The sequence below is a fragment of the Stenella coeruleoalba genome, assembly GCF_951394435.1.
Source record: "Stenella coeruleoalba genome assembly, chromosome: 6".
Classification (NCBI taxonomy): Eukaryota; Metazoa; Chordata; class Mammalia; order Artiodactyla; family Delphinidae; genus Stenella; species Stenella coeruleoalba.
The window spans coordinates 34,276,298-34,294,616 of NC_137151.1; the positions used below are offsets into that span (position 1 = coordinate 34,276,298).

Here is an 18,319-nt window from a genome sequence, read left to right on the forward strand (position 1 = left end):
TTTCATACCAGTTTTATAGTCATCCTTGAGGGCAAACATTTAGCTGACAAGTTGGAGTAAGAAAAACATACAGCATACTTTCCTAATAACTAAACTGTCAGTGAAAATGATGTTCTAGTAAAGGCTAGGTACAGTTAGTATTTTGCTGTGGAAATTAGAAAACTGGGCAGTATATTCATGTGAACACGTTCTTAAGAATGACTGTACTTTTACAGTCATTGAGGACTAATAAATCCAGGTTATTTTTTTTTTACCCAGAATATTTTTAAGCAAATTTAATGTGTTCAAAATCTGTTAATTGGTTGATTTCTTCTTTTATTTTAAAACAAGGAGCAAAGATACAATAAGCGAGTATGAGAAATACCTGCCTTTTTAGACATTGTGAAAAGTTAATGGCTCCTAAATGGAAAAAAAAAATTTTGGTCCTAAATGGCGGAGGGGAGGGGGAAAGATTATACAACATTCTGGCTCTGAAATCATCTTGGAACACGTCTGTTCTCTTTTTGTCTTTTGAATACTGTGAGTAGTCACGGGAGCCTCTAAACATATCCAGTGATCCAGGAAAGAGGATGCACTGTTAACATGTAAAAATAAAACACTTGCTCCCATCTGAGTGAATCTTTCCAGTAAGAGGATGTATTAATAAAATAACCCTGGGACTTCCTTGGTGGTCCAGTGGTTAAGACTTCACCTTCCAGTGCAGAGGGTACAGGTTCGATTCCTGGTCGAGAAGATAAGATCCCACGTGCCTCACAGCCAAAAACCCAAAAAATATAAAACAGAAGCAGTATTGTAACAAATTCAATAAAGACTTTAAAAAAATGGTCCACATCAAAAGAATCTTTAAAATTAATTAATTAACCCCACCAGAAAATGTTACAGTGGAGAGAAACTAAAAGGCAACATTTAAACACAACCAGAAACATAATTTCCTTGCAGAAGAGGTGCAAATGACATTCATAAAAGTTTGGAAATGATGATTAATTTGTTAATGTAAGTGCTAAATCATTAAAATGAAAATTTAAAGTTGGCCTAACCTAATTCATTCAATGAAGAAAAATTATTTTCTCCAGAAAAGTCTTACTTTTCTGTGTTTTCCACTTGTTCTATTTAAATTGATGGGAATCGAGGTTCAAAACATTTTGATAACCTCTCCATGTTTTGATAGTTTCCTAAATCATGATTTTCAACAGAATTTTTTAAAACTACATTTTCCAGCCTTTTTTGCCACTAGAGTTCAGAAAGCTAACTTGAGACATGGATTCACATGGGTTACATGAGAAAAGATAAGGCACAGGCATCATTTGCTGATGTGGGTGTCAACAGAGGAGGGAGGTTCTGAGGTCAGTGTGGGAGCAGCTCCTGGGTGTGGATGAAGCAGCATGACCTGGGGGTCAGTAGCCAGTTTTGAGATGTAGCTACAAGAATTCTTTCTGACAATCCAACCTGGGGTCTGTTCTTCTCCTTTGGTTTTTCAATGGTCTGTGAACTTTCTAGTATCTTTGAAAACTTCCTTGCTTCTTCACTCAAGTAGAGTAGATTCTGTTATCTACACTTAAGAATTCTGATGATACACAATTAAAAATAAATTAAGCCCAGAAATTTCAGAAAATAGGTTCTTATTCACTCATGAAAAGGGTAATTTTACATGCTCAATTTCCAGTCTATGAGGTTTGCATCTGATATGTTCTGGGAAAATAGCTGATTGAGGAATGCAAGATTTTTATACTAAGGAAAAAGATGAGGGATTTTGCGAGGGGATTTTATTTTACAAGTTACCATCTGTAAAAGCCCATAATAAAGCAAATGTATGCTGCAGGAATACTTAGTTGTTAAAAGACCAGGGGGAGGGGCTTCCCTGCTGGCGCAGTGGTTGAGAGTCCGCCTGCCGATGCAGGGGACACGGGTTCGTGCCCCGGTTCGGGAGGATCCCACATGCCGAGGAGCGGCTGGGCCTGTGAGCCATGGCCGCTGAGCCTGCGCGTCCGGAGCCTGTGCTCCGCAGCGGGAGAGGACACAGCGGTGAGAGGCCCGCGTACCGCAAAAAAAAAAAAAAAAAAAAAAAAGACCAGGGGAGTTATCCAAACATTATATAAAGTTTATACATACTTTAGTCAGTGATGCTCCCCTTTTAAAAGAATAATACAATGAACAGATATAAACTAAACGTGCATATCTAGAGGTTCCCTGGTGGCACAGTGGTTAAGAATCTGCCTGCCAATGCAGGAGACATGGGTTCGAGCCCTGGTCCAGGAAGCTCCTACATGCCGCGGAGCAACTAAGCCCGTGCGCCACAACTATTGAAGCCCATGTGCCTAGAGCCCGTGCTCCACAAGAGAAGCCACCGCAATGAGAAGCCCGCGCACCGCAATGAAGAGTAGCCCCCGTTCGCCGCAACTAAGGAAAGCCCACATGCAGCAACGAAGACCTAACACAGCCAAAAATAAATAAATAAAATGTTAAAATGTTCATATCTACAACAGAATAGTCACATGGTATGTGCATAAAGTCTTCATAACATGTGCAAGCACTTTAACATTAACAACCTGGAATATGTTATTGGTAGAAACATGTAAATGGGATTTAAAGAGATGTATTGCTATTTAAGATGTATACAATGCACAATAATACCCCAAACAGTTTTATTTCAGGCTTTGTGACTTAAAAGAGTAACTAGCTCTAGTGAAGACTCTTATCAACTATGAGAGGAAAATTTAGAAACATAATTGCTTCTTTCAAATGTGTAACCCAAGTTATGAAAGCTTAAAACTACAAGGGCCTAGTCGAGATGCTGCATAAGTGTTATGGTTCCTATATGAAAACCTAAAATCTTACAAATCGATTTTAAAAGAATTATAAGCACCTCAAATGGCAAGTCACTTCCAAATGGAGCAGAATAAACACATTATTTTAACCTCTTGGAAGATGATGGGAAACACAATCAGGCTTCTGAGAACTCAGCTTTGAAACCTTTGAAAGTCAAAGGCAGATCACATAGACTGTTTGGAAGGGGATCAGAACTTGTTTATTTTAATTAGGTCTTTCAGGGTTCATGGAGTTAATCATTTCAAATGTTATTAAATTATTCCCCGCCCTCCGCCAGGGGAGAGGAGATACCGAGTGAGTTTGAGAAAGACTGAAGACTCCCCAGAAGAGGGCAGCATCACATAAGGGGCCAAAGGAGACAGCAGCTAGGACAGCACTGTGGCATTCAGGGTGGCTGACAGGGATGAGAAGAAAGACATCCAGAGAGCAGCTTCCCTGGAGTGTTAGAAATACAAATAGGAAAATTATCAGAGAGAGATTGGAGCAGTTCAAATAAACATTTCATTTAAAAAGTTTGTAGGGGGACTTCCCTGGTGGCACAGTGGTTAAGAATCTGCCTGCCAATGCAGGGGACACGGGTTCGAGCCCTGGTCCAGGAAGATCCCACATGCCGTGGAGCAGTTAAGCCCGTGCCACAACTACTGAGCCTGCGCTCTAGAGCCCGCAAGCCACAACTACTGAGCCCACGTGCCACAGCTACTGAAGCCTGTGCGCCTAGAGCCTGTGCTCCACAACAAGAGAAGCCACTGCAGTGAGAAGCCCACGCACCGCAAAGAAGAGTAGTCCCCGCTCGCCGCAACTAGAGAAAGTCTGCACATAGCAACGAAGACTCAATGCAGCCAAAAATAAACAAATAAATTTATTTTTAAAAAAAAGTTTATAGGCGAATAGATGACAGACAAATGTGATCTCTGTGATGACTATTTTTTGAAGTGAGAATCTGCAAATACTTTGTGATCTGTTCAATGCAAGGACACGTATGGGTAGGACAGGATGACATATTTGGAATGGGCATTGTTCTGGAAAATTCCAGACTTATGACCTCCTAGAATACAAGAGTGCAACTTGGGGCTTTAGTTCTTTGTTCAGGCCCGCAACTCCCCCTCAAGGGAGGAGCTCTGGGATAACAGATAGTGGAGAAATGCTTGGTCCTGGAAGAGAACAGATCCCTGGAGCTGATGGAAGATTCTGAGAGGAAAGAAATGAGGAAAAAGATGTTATTAGACAGAAAAGATAGGAGATGAGGACAGTAGGCTGAGCTGGAGTCGGGTAGAACAAAGAGGAGAGACAGAAGAGGGATGCCCATTTTGGCTGGGCAGACTGACAAGACTCACTGATTCAGGTATGGACCAAAGGATAGGATTATAAGTGATTTTTCTTTTTCTTTGCGCTTATCTGTGATTTCAGTGTTCCTGCACTGAGGACTACCAAAATTAGGGGGGAAATCCAAATAATCCATGTTATCTTTGTAACCATATCAAGGACAGAAGACAGATACCTTCTGTCCTGGGTTGCCAGTCTAGTCCATCACCACTTGGATCTCCTTTTTCACTAATCAATATGGAATGAGTGCAGACATCATCTTGGTCAAACTCCTGAAATATCATAAAATAGAAACTCAGTTGTTCAATGTCGTACTTGGTTGGCAGAGTGAATGTTGATTTTTTTTCTAGGCTAGAGTTTCACACTGTGGATTCCTTTTAAATCGGATAAAGCATTTAGGACTAAAAAAATGGGAAACTATTCGCCTCCAGAGCACCAGGCTCAGACAGACACGGACGTGATTAACTGCATAATCAAAAATGAAGATCAAAGCTGAAATCACTGAGACACAGAGAAATCCAATATTTTATACTTTATCATGTCCGTGTCCAGGCTGTTAAACTGCCCCAAATTCCATCTGGGTGGGTAACTGGAAAGAATCCTTTGGCCACAGTCCGTGAACAACCCCAAAGGAACATGATCTTTTCCATAATGCCTCCCTGGGGCATCATTTGTAAATGATGAGGGTAGAAATCCCTGCCCCATATGGAAGCTGCAGATATAACCTTAGACTGAAAGGAGGCAGCAAAGCTGATTAAAGTTTTCACTATGACAGCTTTTTGATCTAATCGTGGTATGCAACCTCTAAAGCTTTCCTTTTACCCTCTAGAAAATAATCATTATGCTGAAAAACATGGTTGAGAAACAGCTTGATTTATAAAAAGTACTCCTAACTCTCTAAAGAAGAAATGTTTTCTATTAGAATTCATTGTTGTTGACAGTTTCCTTCATTAGAAGTTGTTGCTGGTGATTTTGCCCTTTTTAATGTCTAGAACAGTGATAGATGCAAGTAGTAGTTAAGATATCCCGTCACAACCTGGATGTTACAAGTGGCTCTCTGGCTTCTGTGATCTGGTTGAACCGTCTACTTAAGGAGACTGTTGGATAAAAAGTCTTTGCCCTAAATGCAGATGCCTGTTGGACAAGCAGGTAGCCTTTATCACCAAACATCATCTGATATTTCATTCATTAATTCCCAAGAGAGCTTGGGAATCTTTTCTTTTTGCTCTGTTCATTTTAATTATCACAGAAAAAAATAAAAATAAAACCCTGCATTTATACTGCCATGAAAATATTTTAGGTGTTCAATTGTAATAACTTAGCAGTACATGATTTTTAAGATTTTTTTTGATGTGGACCATTTTTAAAGTCTTTATTGAATTTTTTTCTATTTTTTTAATCTTTATTAGAGTATAATTGGTTTATAATGTGTTAATTTCTGCTGTGCACCAAAGTGAATAGGTTATATGTATACATATATCCCCTCCCTCTTGAGCCTCCCTCCCACCCTCCCTATCCCACCCCTCTCAACTGCTTAGTTCATTCATTAGCTGGTCCTTTAAGAAAAGTTGGAAGACACAGAGTGTGGGCACACCTACCTACAAAACCCATAATGACGACTAGCATTTACACATAAAGTGCCAGACACTGTTGCACCTTTCACATATTAACTAATTTAATCCTCACAACAACTCTAGAGGTAGGAACTATTATTCTCTTTTGTACGTGAGGTCCAGAGAAGTTAAGTAACTTACCCAAGGTCACATAGCTAGCCTATGGTAGAGCCAGGATTCACACCCAGACTCTGTAGTCTGGTTACAGAGGTCTTAACCACTCTGCTTTCTTGTTACCATAAAAAACTTGAAACAGAGTCTCAACAAGAACCAGAAAGAAAGGAATCAATAACAGTGAGCAAAATTAAAAAAAAGAATACTCAAACCTGATTTATAGGTTTTGCACAGGAAAAGATAAAATAAAAGATGTGTGATGCCTACAATCTCCTGACAAAAATTTCTTCCATAGAATAAACTGAAAAACCATAAGTATCACAAACAAAAAGGATGTAGGGAATAATGTCTACTTTGAAGGTTATCATGGAAATGAAGACAAAAGTAGAAACAGCTCAGAATTTTCTAATTTCTTTTAGAATACTAAATATGAATGACTTTAAGGAGTGCTTGGGTGCTACAAGGAGGAAAATTAAAATAATGACACTCAGTTGTGAGTGAAGGAGAGAAAATGTTAGAATAGCACATCCCAAACATAAATGGAGTTCATAAACCATTGACAGTGATGCAGGAGGTGACAACAGACTAGATAGAGGCCATAGCATTCTAATCTGTAAACAACAGAATGCCAACCACACAGAAAAGAGGCATAGAAATCATACGTAATTAAATTTAGAAAGACGATTCTCCTTAGATGAAAAGAGATTGGGAGAGGGTATAAAGAGCCTCTCAGGAGCAATCCTATAAGCAAGGCAGCTGCTTATATTTGTAAACTATAAAAACCTATTACAGACAACCCAAAAGAAAAGCAAGCTTTCATTCAAAGGAAAGAAGTGAAGAGTGACCTTGGGTTTTGCAATTTAAGCACTAGAGAAAGCACTGAGAAGAAGAGGCAAATTCAATAGTGAGAGTCTATTTCTCCTTCAGAAATGAGTTCAGTTATTTCAACCATAATAAGGAAAATATAGAGTGAAAGTTCAGAAAATGTTTTGCACGAAAAAATATACTAATATGAAAGGATTTTTAGTCTTTTTAAGAAAGAAAGTTCCTAACTATACCACAAAAAAAAAGAAAAGTAAATGAGTTTTTATTTATCAATTTCTGATGCATGACACACATTTTAAAGATTGGTCTCTAGGTATTTTGTTCCAATTACTATGTAATATCAGTAATCAAAAACAATACAACCTTCAATGTTGTGACAAAGCCTACTACACAGCAAGGTTTCTAAGCCTCGCTGCTACTGACATTTGGGGCTGGGTGATTCTTTGCTGTGGAAAGGCTGCCCTGCGCACTGTAGGATGTTAGCAGCATCCCTGACCTGTACCCACTGGATGCCAGCAGCGCTTCTGCCCCGGTTGTGACACCAAAAATGTCTCTAAGCCTTGCTAAGTGCCTCCTGAGGGGTAAAATCACCCCCTTTTGACAACCACTGTACTAAAGCAACTTTGGTGAGAAGCAGGCTAACCTCTTTAGAAAAGTTACAAATGCACAATAGTAAAATATTCAAACAGTATTAAAAAGAAATGTTTCCATTCTACCTCATCCCATCCCCTGCCCCAGAGGAGTTGGGATTTAACCATTTCTGTATTTTAATTTTTAATTTGTTTTCATTGTTATCTAACTTATACATTTTTTAAAAGTCAAATAATGGTTAAAAACAAAAACTTATAACAAAAAAGGTCATCAGTTACCTTCCCCACTCTTTCCCTCAGAGGCAGCCAGTTCCAGCCTTTTAAGTGTTTCTTTTGGTATTTTCTTCCATATCTCTAGATAATGTACTTATCCTGCTGTCACTAAAGTGATATATTACCTACTGGCTTCTTATTATTGCAGTTGACAATTTAATATTCTTATACTTTGCCTCTATCTTCCCAGTAAATTCACCCTCTTTTTCTTGTTAAATCAATAGGCAAAGTTCAAATTATGATTATTTGAGTATTGTACTATGCTGTATGTATTGCACTGTAGTAGTGCAATCGTAGTGTAGTATGTTTATACTTTCCTGAATAACTTCCTGCACAAAACCCAAAACCCCTATTTTTATTTCATTCACAATTTAATTTAATATTTAATTCCTTTTCTTATATTTTTTAACTCAAATCTTCCAAACATCCTGTGGTCTTTTCACTTGGTTAAATATATCAGATAATATATCAGTTCCATCTCCTTCCTGGAAATCTCCATTATCCTGTTCTCCCTCACTCCTCCCATCCCCCAAGGATCAGAGCTCTTTGTTCTCTAGACTTCATACGTGGCTGAAGCCCTGGGACTTGCTTTCTGCTTTATACCAAGGATACCCTCCTCTCTTGTGTTAGGTTTCAGATCCCCTGAATCATGGATCCAATTTTCCCCTCCATTTTTATCTTATTTCATTAATTTAACAGAGCACATAGTAGCTTCCTTAAAAGGTGTATGAAATGTAAAATGTTTGAGCATTTGTGTGTCTGAAAAATGTTTTTATTCAACCCTAATACTTGACTTATAGTTTGTCTGGATATAAAATTCAAGGTTGAAAACCATATTTTTTCTCAGATATTTGAAGGCATACCCCTTCCCTTTAATTTATTTTTAAGTATAGCATACATTCAGAAAAGTGCACATATCATAAGTGTATAGACTAGTAAATGTTTATAAACTGAACACACTCATGTAACCAGGACCCGGATCAAGTAAAAGACTTCTTAGATGTAAAAATCAAGACCAGTAAAGGAAAAAGTGGGTACACTGGTTTTCATCAAAATTAAAAACTTCTGTTTGATAAAGGAATTGTGAAAAAGGTGAAAAAGTGCTTCCCTGGTGGCGCAGTGGTTGAGAGTCCGCCTGCCGATGCAGGGGACACGGGTTCGTGCCCCGGTCCGGGAAGATCCCACATGCCACAAAGCAGCTGGGCCTGTGAGCCATGGCCGCTGAGCCTGCGCGTCCGGAGCCTGTGCTCTGCAACGGGAGAGGCCACAACAGTGAGAGGCCCGCGTACCGCAAAAAAAAAAAAAAAAAGGTGAAAAAACCTCCAAGTTTTTCTTATTGGCTAGCAGAAAATATCTGCGAGTCACACATCATTCAGAATATATAAAGAATACTCTAAACCCAACGATAAGAAAACAAACAATTCAATCAGAAAATGGACAAAATATTTGAACAATTTATGCTGATGGCAAATAAATTTTTTTTTTATTATTATTTTTATTATTATTTTTTTTTGCGATACGCGGGCCTCTCGCTGTTGTGGCCTCTCCCGTTGCGGAGCACAGGCTCCGGACGCGCAGGCTCAGCGGCCATGGCTCACGGGCCTAGCCGCTCCGCGGCATGTAGGGATCTTCCCGGACCGGGGCACGAACCCGTGTCCCCTGCATCGGCAGGCGGACTCTCAACCACTGCGCCACCAGGGAAGCCCGCAAATAAATTTTTTTTAAATGTTCAACATTGGTAATTAGGGAAATGCAAATTAAAACCACAATGAGATAACACCATATACTTATTTTGGTTTAAATTTTTTAAAATGGTTAAAATAGAAAATACTGATAGTACCAAATGCTGGCAAGGGTGTAGAGAAACTGGACATCTCATTTATTGCTGGTGGGAATATAAAATGGTAGAGCCACTCTGGAAAATTGTTTGGCAGTTTTTAAAAAAACTAAACATACATTTACCAAATGACCCACTAATTGGACTCCTGGGCATGTATCCTAGAGAAATGAAAACATAAGTCACGCAAAAATTTATACATGAATGTTCATAGTAGCTTTATTTGTAATAGCCCCAAACTAGAGACAACCCAAATGTCCTTCAACAAGTGAATGGCTAAAAAACTGTGAAACAAAATATAATTGTAATAGAATACTACTTAGCAATAGAAAAACTATTGGTACACACAACAGATTGGCTCTATCTCAAGAGCATTACGCTGAGTTGAAAAAGCAATCTTAAAAGTTCACATGTATGATAATTTCATTTATATGACCTTTGTGAAATTACAAAATTATACAGTTGGAGAATAGATCAGTGGTTGCCAGGAGTTAGCAGGGAGGATGTGGCAGTAAAGAGAGGGGTAAGAGCGCATTCCTTTGTGGAGACAGACCACTTTTGTATCTTGATCATGATAATACAGGGGATAAAATGCCATAGAACTGTACACACAGGCACACGAAAACAGAAGAAGAAAAAGGAATGCATTCAAAGACTAGTGAAATCCAAGTAAGGTCTGTAGTCTAGTTCCTTGTATTGTGTCAATATCAGTTTCCTAGTTTTGACAATCAGCTATAGTTATGATGATAATTCCAATTGGTGGTAGCTTGTGAAGGTTAGACAGCACCTCTCTGTACTATTTTTACAAGTTCTTGTGAATCTATACTTATTTCAAACTAATTTTTTTTTTTTTCTGGTACGCGGGCCTCTCACTGTTGTGGCCTCTCGTGTTGCGGAGCACAGCCTCCAGACGGGCAGGCTCAGTGGCCATGGCTCACGGGCCCAGCCTCTCCGCGCACGCGCGGCACGTGGAATCTTGCCGGACCAGGGCACGAATCCGTGTCCCCTACATCAGCAGGTGGACTCTCAACCACTGTGCCACCAGGGAAGCCCTCAAACTAATTTTTTACTCAAATTTTTGTTTTTTGTCTTCTTGTTATTTGGGGATGGTTTTTGCAAGGAGAAAGGGACTGAAAGATCTTACTCCACCATCTCCAAAACTCTTCGTATTGTTTATACATATTATAGTACATACCTCATTACCTTTTAGAAATAGACAATTTTGTGGTCATATTCTTTATTACCAATAAAATATAGGGTAGGAATTTCTCTTTTTTTGGTTGGGATCGAATCCAGGTCCCCACAGTGAAAGCACCGAATCCTAACCACTGGACGGCCAGGGAATTCCCATAGAGTAGTAATATTTTTAACAGTTTGGGCTATGTTAATTTTTATAAAAATTCAAAAGGTACACATGAGTATACCTTTTAAAGTTTTTCTCCAATTCTGTTCCTTTACATAACCACTTTACCAGTTTACTGTACCTCTTGGGAATCATTCCATAATTTTCCATGGGCACGATGTTTGTTACCACTATCGCTACTATACTTTATGGAGTCATTCATCATGGGCAGGGGGTGATGACCAGGGCCAAGAGGAGGTACCTCCTTTGTCGTACCCTGTGACGGATTTGACATGATCAGAATAATGATTTTCTCCTTTTCCACATTAACATACATAAAGACAAGCTACACTTTACTATTTAGTATGGATTCAACTGCAGTAATATTCTGTGGCATTCCATACACACAAACACACACACACACACACACACACACACACAGTGCATGAGACTCAGAGTTGACTAACTCATTACTGCCCTGAGATTAAACTCATGATAGACTGTCATTAATTGTACTTCAAGTTTCTTTATAATCACATTTAAATCTATAATTGTAATATATGATTGTTATAAATATTCAAGCAACACAAATGAAGTAGATGTAAATACAGTTAAGTGTAGATGGAGTAGCTTATCCATTTTTCTGTTACTTTGTTTTTTTAAAGAGAGTTTCTTACCTCCCTGCTGCTGATGCTTTGCAAGATTATATTTTGGTTTTTAGTGACTGTCATCATATCAGTTGGAGAAGAGTTTGTATCATGACAAATGTCAAGCAATGATTCAGCATGTCTTTCTGCCAAAAGAAACATAATAATGTGTTTTGATGAGATGCATCTCCAGCAGTTTCACAGCAAGATCTAGCTCTAGGTTCTAAAATCAGTTCCATTTTGTCTAAGATTATCTTGAAATAGTGGACTGGGATCCTGATGAAGCTTCAGGGCCACAATTTTCACAACAAGAGTCCACCTAGAGGGGTGGGATAGGGAGGGTGGGAAGGAGGGGGATGCAAGAGGGAAGAGATATGGGAACATATGTATATGTATAACTGATTCACTTTGTTATAAAGCAGAAACTAACACACCATTGTAAAGCAATTATACGCCAATAAAGATGTTAAAAAAAAAAGAAAAATAAGGAAAGAGAAATTATTATCATACAGACAGGAAGGTGATGGATGGTAAGGTAAAAACATACAAAAATGTTTGTCATTAATATTAAGTGGAAATATAGAAGATAACATAGAAAATAGATTAAAGATATAAATATGTGAAAAATATGCATGTAAATGGACAAAAATCAAAAGAAAACATGGAAAATGTTTATGTGTTATTAAGATTATGACAATTATTAAACATTTAAAATTTATTTTAATGTAATAACAAAAAAAAGGAAGGAAATAAAAATTGTCCTTAATTTAAAAAAAAAAAGTCCACAGAATGAATGGGGTTTTGTCTGTTTATTTTTAAAAGGGGGCCAAAGTTTCGAGCACACTTCCTGTCCAGCACTTGAAGCCACATTAAACTGATAGAGTTCTAAACACCAAACAGTGAATTTCCAGTTAGTTCTTGGGGGACATTGCTCTCATATTCATCCCTCTCCTGCTATCCTGACTTCTTCAAATAAGCACAGGCTTGTCCATGAAAACTTCCTCTTGCAATTGTTCTTCCATTTATCCTAATAACTGAAACAAATTTGAACGAGTGATCTATACTCATATCCTCCATTTCTTCACCATATCTTCTTTCTTTACTCTTTGCAACCTGTCTTCTGCCTCTATCCTGCCATTGAAACTCTCACTTCCTTATCACATCTGCTTTGTAACCTCTTTTCCAATTTAACGTTGTTTCCCACTCCTTCCTTCTTGTAACTCTCTCCCAATTCTCCTTTTCTCATTCCCCTGAGTCTCTATGTGCACAGCTCTCTCTAACTGTGGGCGCACCTCCTCCGTTCAGCCCCTGCAATTTTCTTACCATCATCAGTACTTTAGTGATCTTACCTACTCTCAGGTCCTCACAATCTCCTTGTAGAGAACTCCCAAAAGAACATATCAACCCATCCATTCCCACAAGCCCTGTCCTACAGAAAATTGCTACTTTGAACATCCTAAGTTTCCATCAAATGTAGTGTTTTACAACTCATTACCTTCAACATCCTCACAAAACCAAAGTGTTCTCCTATCTTGTTGATTGTATTTCTATCTCCCCACTTCCTAGGGCTGAAACTTTGGAATCATGTTTAACTCAACTCCCTCAACCCTCGTCTCTGTGTCTCCTCTATCAATGTTACAGTACTAAATTCTGTGAATTCTTTCACAATCTCTTAGACTCACCATACCCAGCACTTCTCAGGACCACTACACACCATGACCAAAGACTCTTCTCCTGGTTCTTATAACCGCACACAGGTACTTCTGTAGTTTCTTAAGAGAGCTTTCCTGGTATGAGTCTCTTCCTTCAAATTCATCCAACACAATGATAGGTTAAGTTTCCTAAAACATGGCTTTCATCATTTCTTGCTTAAAATTCTTTAGTGACTCTATTTTATTGGGAAAAAAATGTCCTTCAGGCTGACATTTAATGAGTCCTCAATGGACCCAGTTTCTTACTTTTTTTTCCTAATAAATTTATTTATTTTATTTATTTATTTTTGGCTGCTGTGGGTCTTCATTGCTGCGTGCAGGCTTTCTCTAGTTGCGGTGAGCGGGGGCTACTCTTCTCTTCATTATGGCCCGCGGACTTCTCATTGCGGTGGCTTCTCTTGTTGCGGAGCACAGGCTCTAGGCATGCAGACTTCCGTAGTTGCGGCTCGTGGGCTATAGAGCACAGGCTCAGTAGTTGTGGCGCATGGGCTTAGTTGCTCCGTGACGTGTGGGATCTTCCTGGACCAGGGCTCGAACCCGTGTCCCCTGCATTGGCAGGCGGATTCTTAACCACTGTGCCACCGGGGAAGTCCCTGGACCCAGTTTCTTTAGGTATCTAATCTTCTGTATTCCTTTTTCCTGACATGAACTGTTGGTTCTAGTCTCCCATTTGCTCCTGGGATAAGCCATGCTCACTTACAGCATGATGCCTCTGCTCCACAAAATCAAATCTCATCATTTTTTAAGGACCAGATTGAGTCTCACCTCTTCCATGAAACCTCCCTGGGGATAACCTTGTTCCCTGCCAAGAAGCTTCCAAAAAAAGCCAATCAAACAATAAAGTCAAGCAGCTTTCACAGTCACATGTGGTTCAGTGGCATTTTTTCTATTACACTTTTCTCTGTGGCTGGTTATTTTGTCCTGCTCAGACTCTTTCTCCCTGCCTATATCACACCTTCTCTCTTCTTCTCTTCCATCCTATCTTATCCAGCATATGAGAACCACTGTAAGTCCTTCCCCTTTCAAGTTTACAACAAGCTCTTTCTCCTCTGACTTACATGATGTGTCCCTGACTGTACTGAACACTTTCAGAAGTTTGGACCATGTCTTAGACTTCTTCGTCTGCCTCAGAGTATCTAGTTTTGGGTCTTGTACAAAGTCCCTGCTCAATAAATAGTTGTTCACTTGATTTCTTTTTTAAAAATTTTATTGAAGTATCATTGATTTACAATGTTGTGTTAATTTCTACTGTACAGCAACGTGATTCATTTATACATATATACACATTTAGTTTGATTTCTTTAAACGGATCCATCACGTCCATGTAGAAAAAGAAAGATTTCTAATAGGGCTTTTGTAGTTAGAGAATTTTGAATGTAGAATAGAAATATTTATCTGGTTTTGGCATAGAATTCATTAGAATGTCCAATAACTGCTGTTTCCTGAAACTTCCTATTTGTGACACATAATGTATTGCTGATTTTCCACTAAAATCACAGAGTTTAGGATCTCTAGGAAGAATAGAATCAACATCAAAGATTATTTAGTTCAATCTATTGAAAAAGAAAACCATTGACATCAAATAAATAAAAGTAATTTTATATAGTTTGGGGATAAAAATAATGACTTCAAAATGTATGAGAGAGAGTGACAAATTTTCAAGATTTTTTAAAAATAAATTTATTTTATTTTATTTATTTTTGGCTGCATTGGGTCTTTGTTGCTGCACACGGGCTTACTCTAGTTGCAGGGAGCAGGGGCCACTCTTCATTGTGGTGTCCGGGCCCCTCATTGCAGTGGCTTCAGCTGTTGCAGAGCACAGGCTCTAGGCGCGTGGGTCTCAGTAGTTGTGGCTCTCGGGCTCCAGAGCACAGGCTCAGCAGCTGTGGCACACGGGCCCAGTTGCTCTGCAGCACGTGGGATCCTCCTGGACCAGGGCTCGAACCCATGTCCCCTGCACTGGCAGGCAGACTCCCAACCACTGTGCCACAAGGGAAGCTGAAATTTTCAAGATTTTTAAATGAGAAGAATATGCTGTATATCTTATGCCTCTCCCATTCTAAAAACCTTCTAAGGCAGAAAATTTCCAACTTTGGACAAGAAGTTTCATAATTCTTTAATAATGCCTAAATCAAGGAAAGATAAAAAAAATTTTTTTAAAATTTTTATTTATTTAAATATTTTTGGCTTTGTTGGGTCTTCGTTTCTGTGCGAGGGCTTTCTCTAGTTGTGGCAAGCAGGGCCACTCCTCATCGCGGTGCACAGGCCTCTCACTATCACGGCCTCTCTTGTTGCAGAGCACAGGCTCCAGACGCGCAGGCTCAGTAGTTGTGGCTCACGGGCTGAGTTGCTCCGCGGCATGTGGGATCTTCCCAGACCAGGGCTCAAACCCGTGTCCCCTGCATTGGCAGGCAGATTCTCAACCCCAGCACCACCAGGGAAGCCCTAAAAAACATCTTGATTAACTGTTGTCTTATCACCGCCACATAGCTGACTTGACTGTTTTTTTTCTTTCCAATGGTTTAGTTAATTGCTTAGTCTTGATATTTCTTTTTCCTAATGCTAACAGCTAGCTCTTTTATCATTCAAAATAGTAGAATGGCCTAGCATCTCACTTTGAAATTAAACTGATATGCTTATTTCACAGGCTTTTGGTTGAGTGGAGTGATCGTATCATAAAATCTCTCTCTGCGTGATTTTTTCATTCCTCTTTGCCTTGCCCTGTGACTGTTAAACCCAACTGACTGGTCTTAGGTCTCCTTGAATCAGCACAAATCTCCTCTCTCTGCTGTACTGGATCCTAGAATTAGACATGAGCTCAGAGAGGTCCAAAGGGTAAATGATGGGAACTCTTATTAACAGATTATGGTGAGAGAAACAATGACTAAACTTGCTTCACTAGTCACATTCTGAGACCAGGAGCGAATTGATCATGGTTTCCAACCTAACACCTTTGAATTTGAATCTCTTTATTGCTATGGGACAGGGTAATGTTTTATGATCTGCAACAATATTCTTATGACCTTTTCTCCATCAAAAGTCATGATTCAAAAGAGTTAGCATGGCACCAAGAATCGATGAACTGCCACTACCTTGATATGTGGCCTTAAGCAAGTCATTTATCTTGTTAGGACCTTGTTTTGCTCATCTGCCTTGATTAGTGTTTCTTCACGTGGTGTCCTTTGATCTCCAGTATTCTGGACCCCACTCCAGGCCTACTGAACACCATCTCTGGGGTGATGTCCAGTAATCTCCATTTTTAACAATCTCTTCAGCTGTTGTTTAACGCTAAAGTTTGACGTAGCTTCAGACTTCCATCTTCATCCTATTATACTAATTGATCCTTTTACAATAGATCATGTTCTTGACTATACTTTTGTTCTGGAAGTTTCATCTTCCTTTTTTATTCCCAAAACAAAATTCATGTGAAATACTGAGAAAGAGCTTTGGCCATCTTTTCTTATTTGATGACAAGATAAATAGGTAGCAAACAGAATTAGGAAACTGCAATTCTGACATGAAAGACTGTTTATTAACCCTCTAATTTTTAAAAGAAATTGTTTACGTCTCCTATCCTAAAAGAGCAGGCTGACATGTAATCTTTAGATAACTGTAAATCATTACTATAAATTGTTTTTGATAATTGACAATGCTTTCTGCAATAATTAGTAACATTTGGGGGGTAGGGAGCTGTATACTCAAGAATTATTTGACATTCCCAGGAAGTACCAAAAGAGTAAGTATTTAAACAAGTAAAACAAAGGACCAATATCATAAGAATAATAGATAGCAACCTCTAACATCTGTACATCACTTTGCAACTTCAAAGTCCCTTTTGTGACCACGCATGTGCGTTTCATATATATATACATTATATATATATCTTATATATATACAGCATTTAATATATATTCACTATATATTTATATATATATAAAGAATTATATATATATAGCAATCTATATGTCTAGGTTTGCAAATGACTTTGTAAGTAACAATGGCAGAGACCCCCTTCCTTGGGTGCTGACTAACCACTTATACTCACGCGTGATGCCTGAGGAGCTCAGACAGAACCTCCGCATGTCTACAGAGGGTTAACATCAAGACTCTCACACAGGTCCACATCTCTCACAGCCAGCATCAGAGGGGTGAAGCCATGTTGGTTTGGGAAATTTATATCTAGGAACTCTTCAGATGCCTTTATTTTTATTTACTTATTTTTTAACATCTTTATTGGAGTATAATTGCTTTACAATGGTGTGTTAGCTTCCGCTTTTCAGATGTCTTTAAAAACATGAAACTTTATTTCTGTTATGTCTTTACTGCATGTCTCTTAATACTAATCTTTGCATTTTCATTGTTTGGCCAAATTCTCAACTTTAAGTCATTCTTCCTCAATATCTTGAGAGGGAGCTGATTAACTGAAAGAACACAGGCCTGAGAGACAGACAGATCTCTGTTTGAACTTGAACTCCTTAAATTGGTTATTTAACCTCCCTGACAGGGTTATATCAAGGACAGTCTGTTAAAAGTTGATCAAATCACCCTGATGAAATAAGGGACCCCTAGTTAAATAATGAATACTTTTCATCTGGGACATAATCATACTAAAAAATTATTTGGTATTTATCTGAAATTCAAATTTAAATGAGTGTCCTGTATTTTTTTTTTTTGTTGAGTGTCCTGTATTTTTATTTGCAAAATCTTGCAACCCTATACACTGAACTTCAGGGACTTCAGCTGCAAAGTGGGAATAATAGTGTTTTCCCTGCAGGGTTGTTTTGATGATTGGAGATAGATAGAATATGAAAAGCACTGAGAAGAGTGTTTGCTACATGCACAGTAAACATTTGTGGAATGAATGAATGATTTACAATTACAAGGTAGCTTATTTAACAGTATTTATATAGTCAAATGGATGTGAATATATAGATGTTATATGTTTTTTTAATGAAAGTAAAATTTAATTTGGATAATTCAGAACTGAGAAGCTACTGGAAGGCCAAATTATCCAAATTGTTTATTTTCTAGACCAAAGTAACTCATGAATTTCCATCTCTATTTCACTTTATGCCACGTCAATACAGTCGGTGTCTCTACCCCAGTTTCTCCAGGGACAGACTGGAGATAATGATACTACCTCAGAGGGGTGCTGTGGGAATTAATCAGTTATTATTTTTTTAATCTCTGAAAAGAAACCACTTCTTATATCAATGT

At 38.6% G+C, this 18,319-nt stretch overlaps 1 protein-coding gene across 1 annotated transcript in view; it reads right to left on the reverse strand.

Moving 5' to 3' along the window:
* Positions 1 to 11,646, reverse strand: part of MAP3K19 (mitogen-activated protein kinase kinase kinase 19) — a gene marked incomplete at its 3' end in the record, with an annotated part of 33,986 nt that extends 22,340 nt beyond the window's left edge. The window contains 2 exon segments of the mRNA XM_079924958.1: positions 4,325 to 4,421; positions 11,421 to 11,646. Coding sequence (XP_079781084.1) covers positions 4,325 to 4,421; positions 11,421 to 11,552 — 229 coding nt within the window. The 5' untranslated portion in view covers positions 11,553 to 11,646.
* Between the last annotated feature and the right edge of the window lie 6,673 nt (positions 11,647 to 18,319).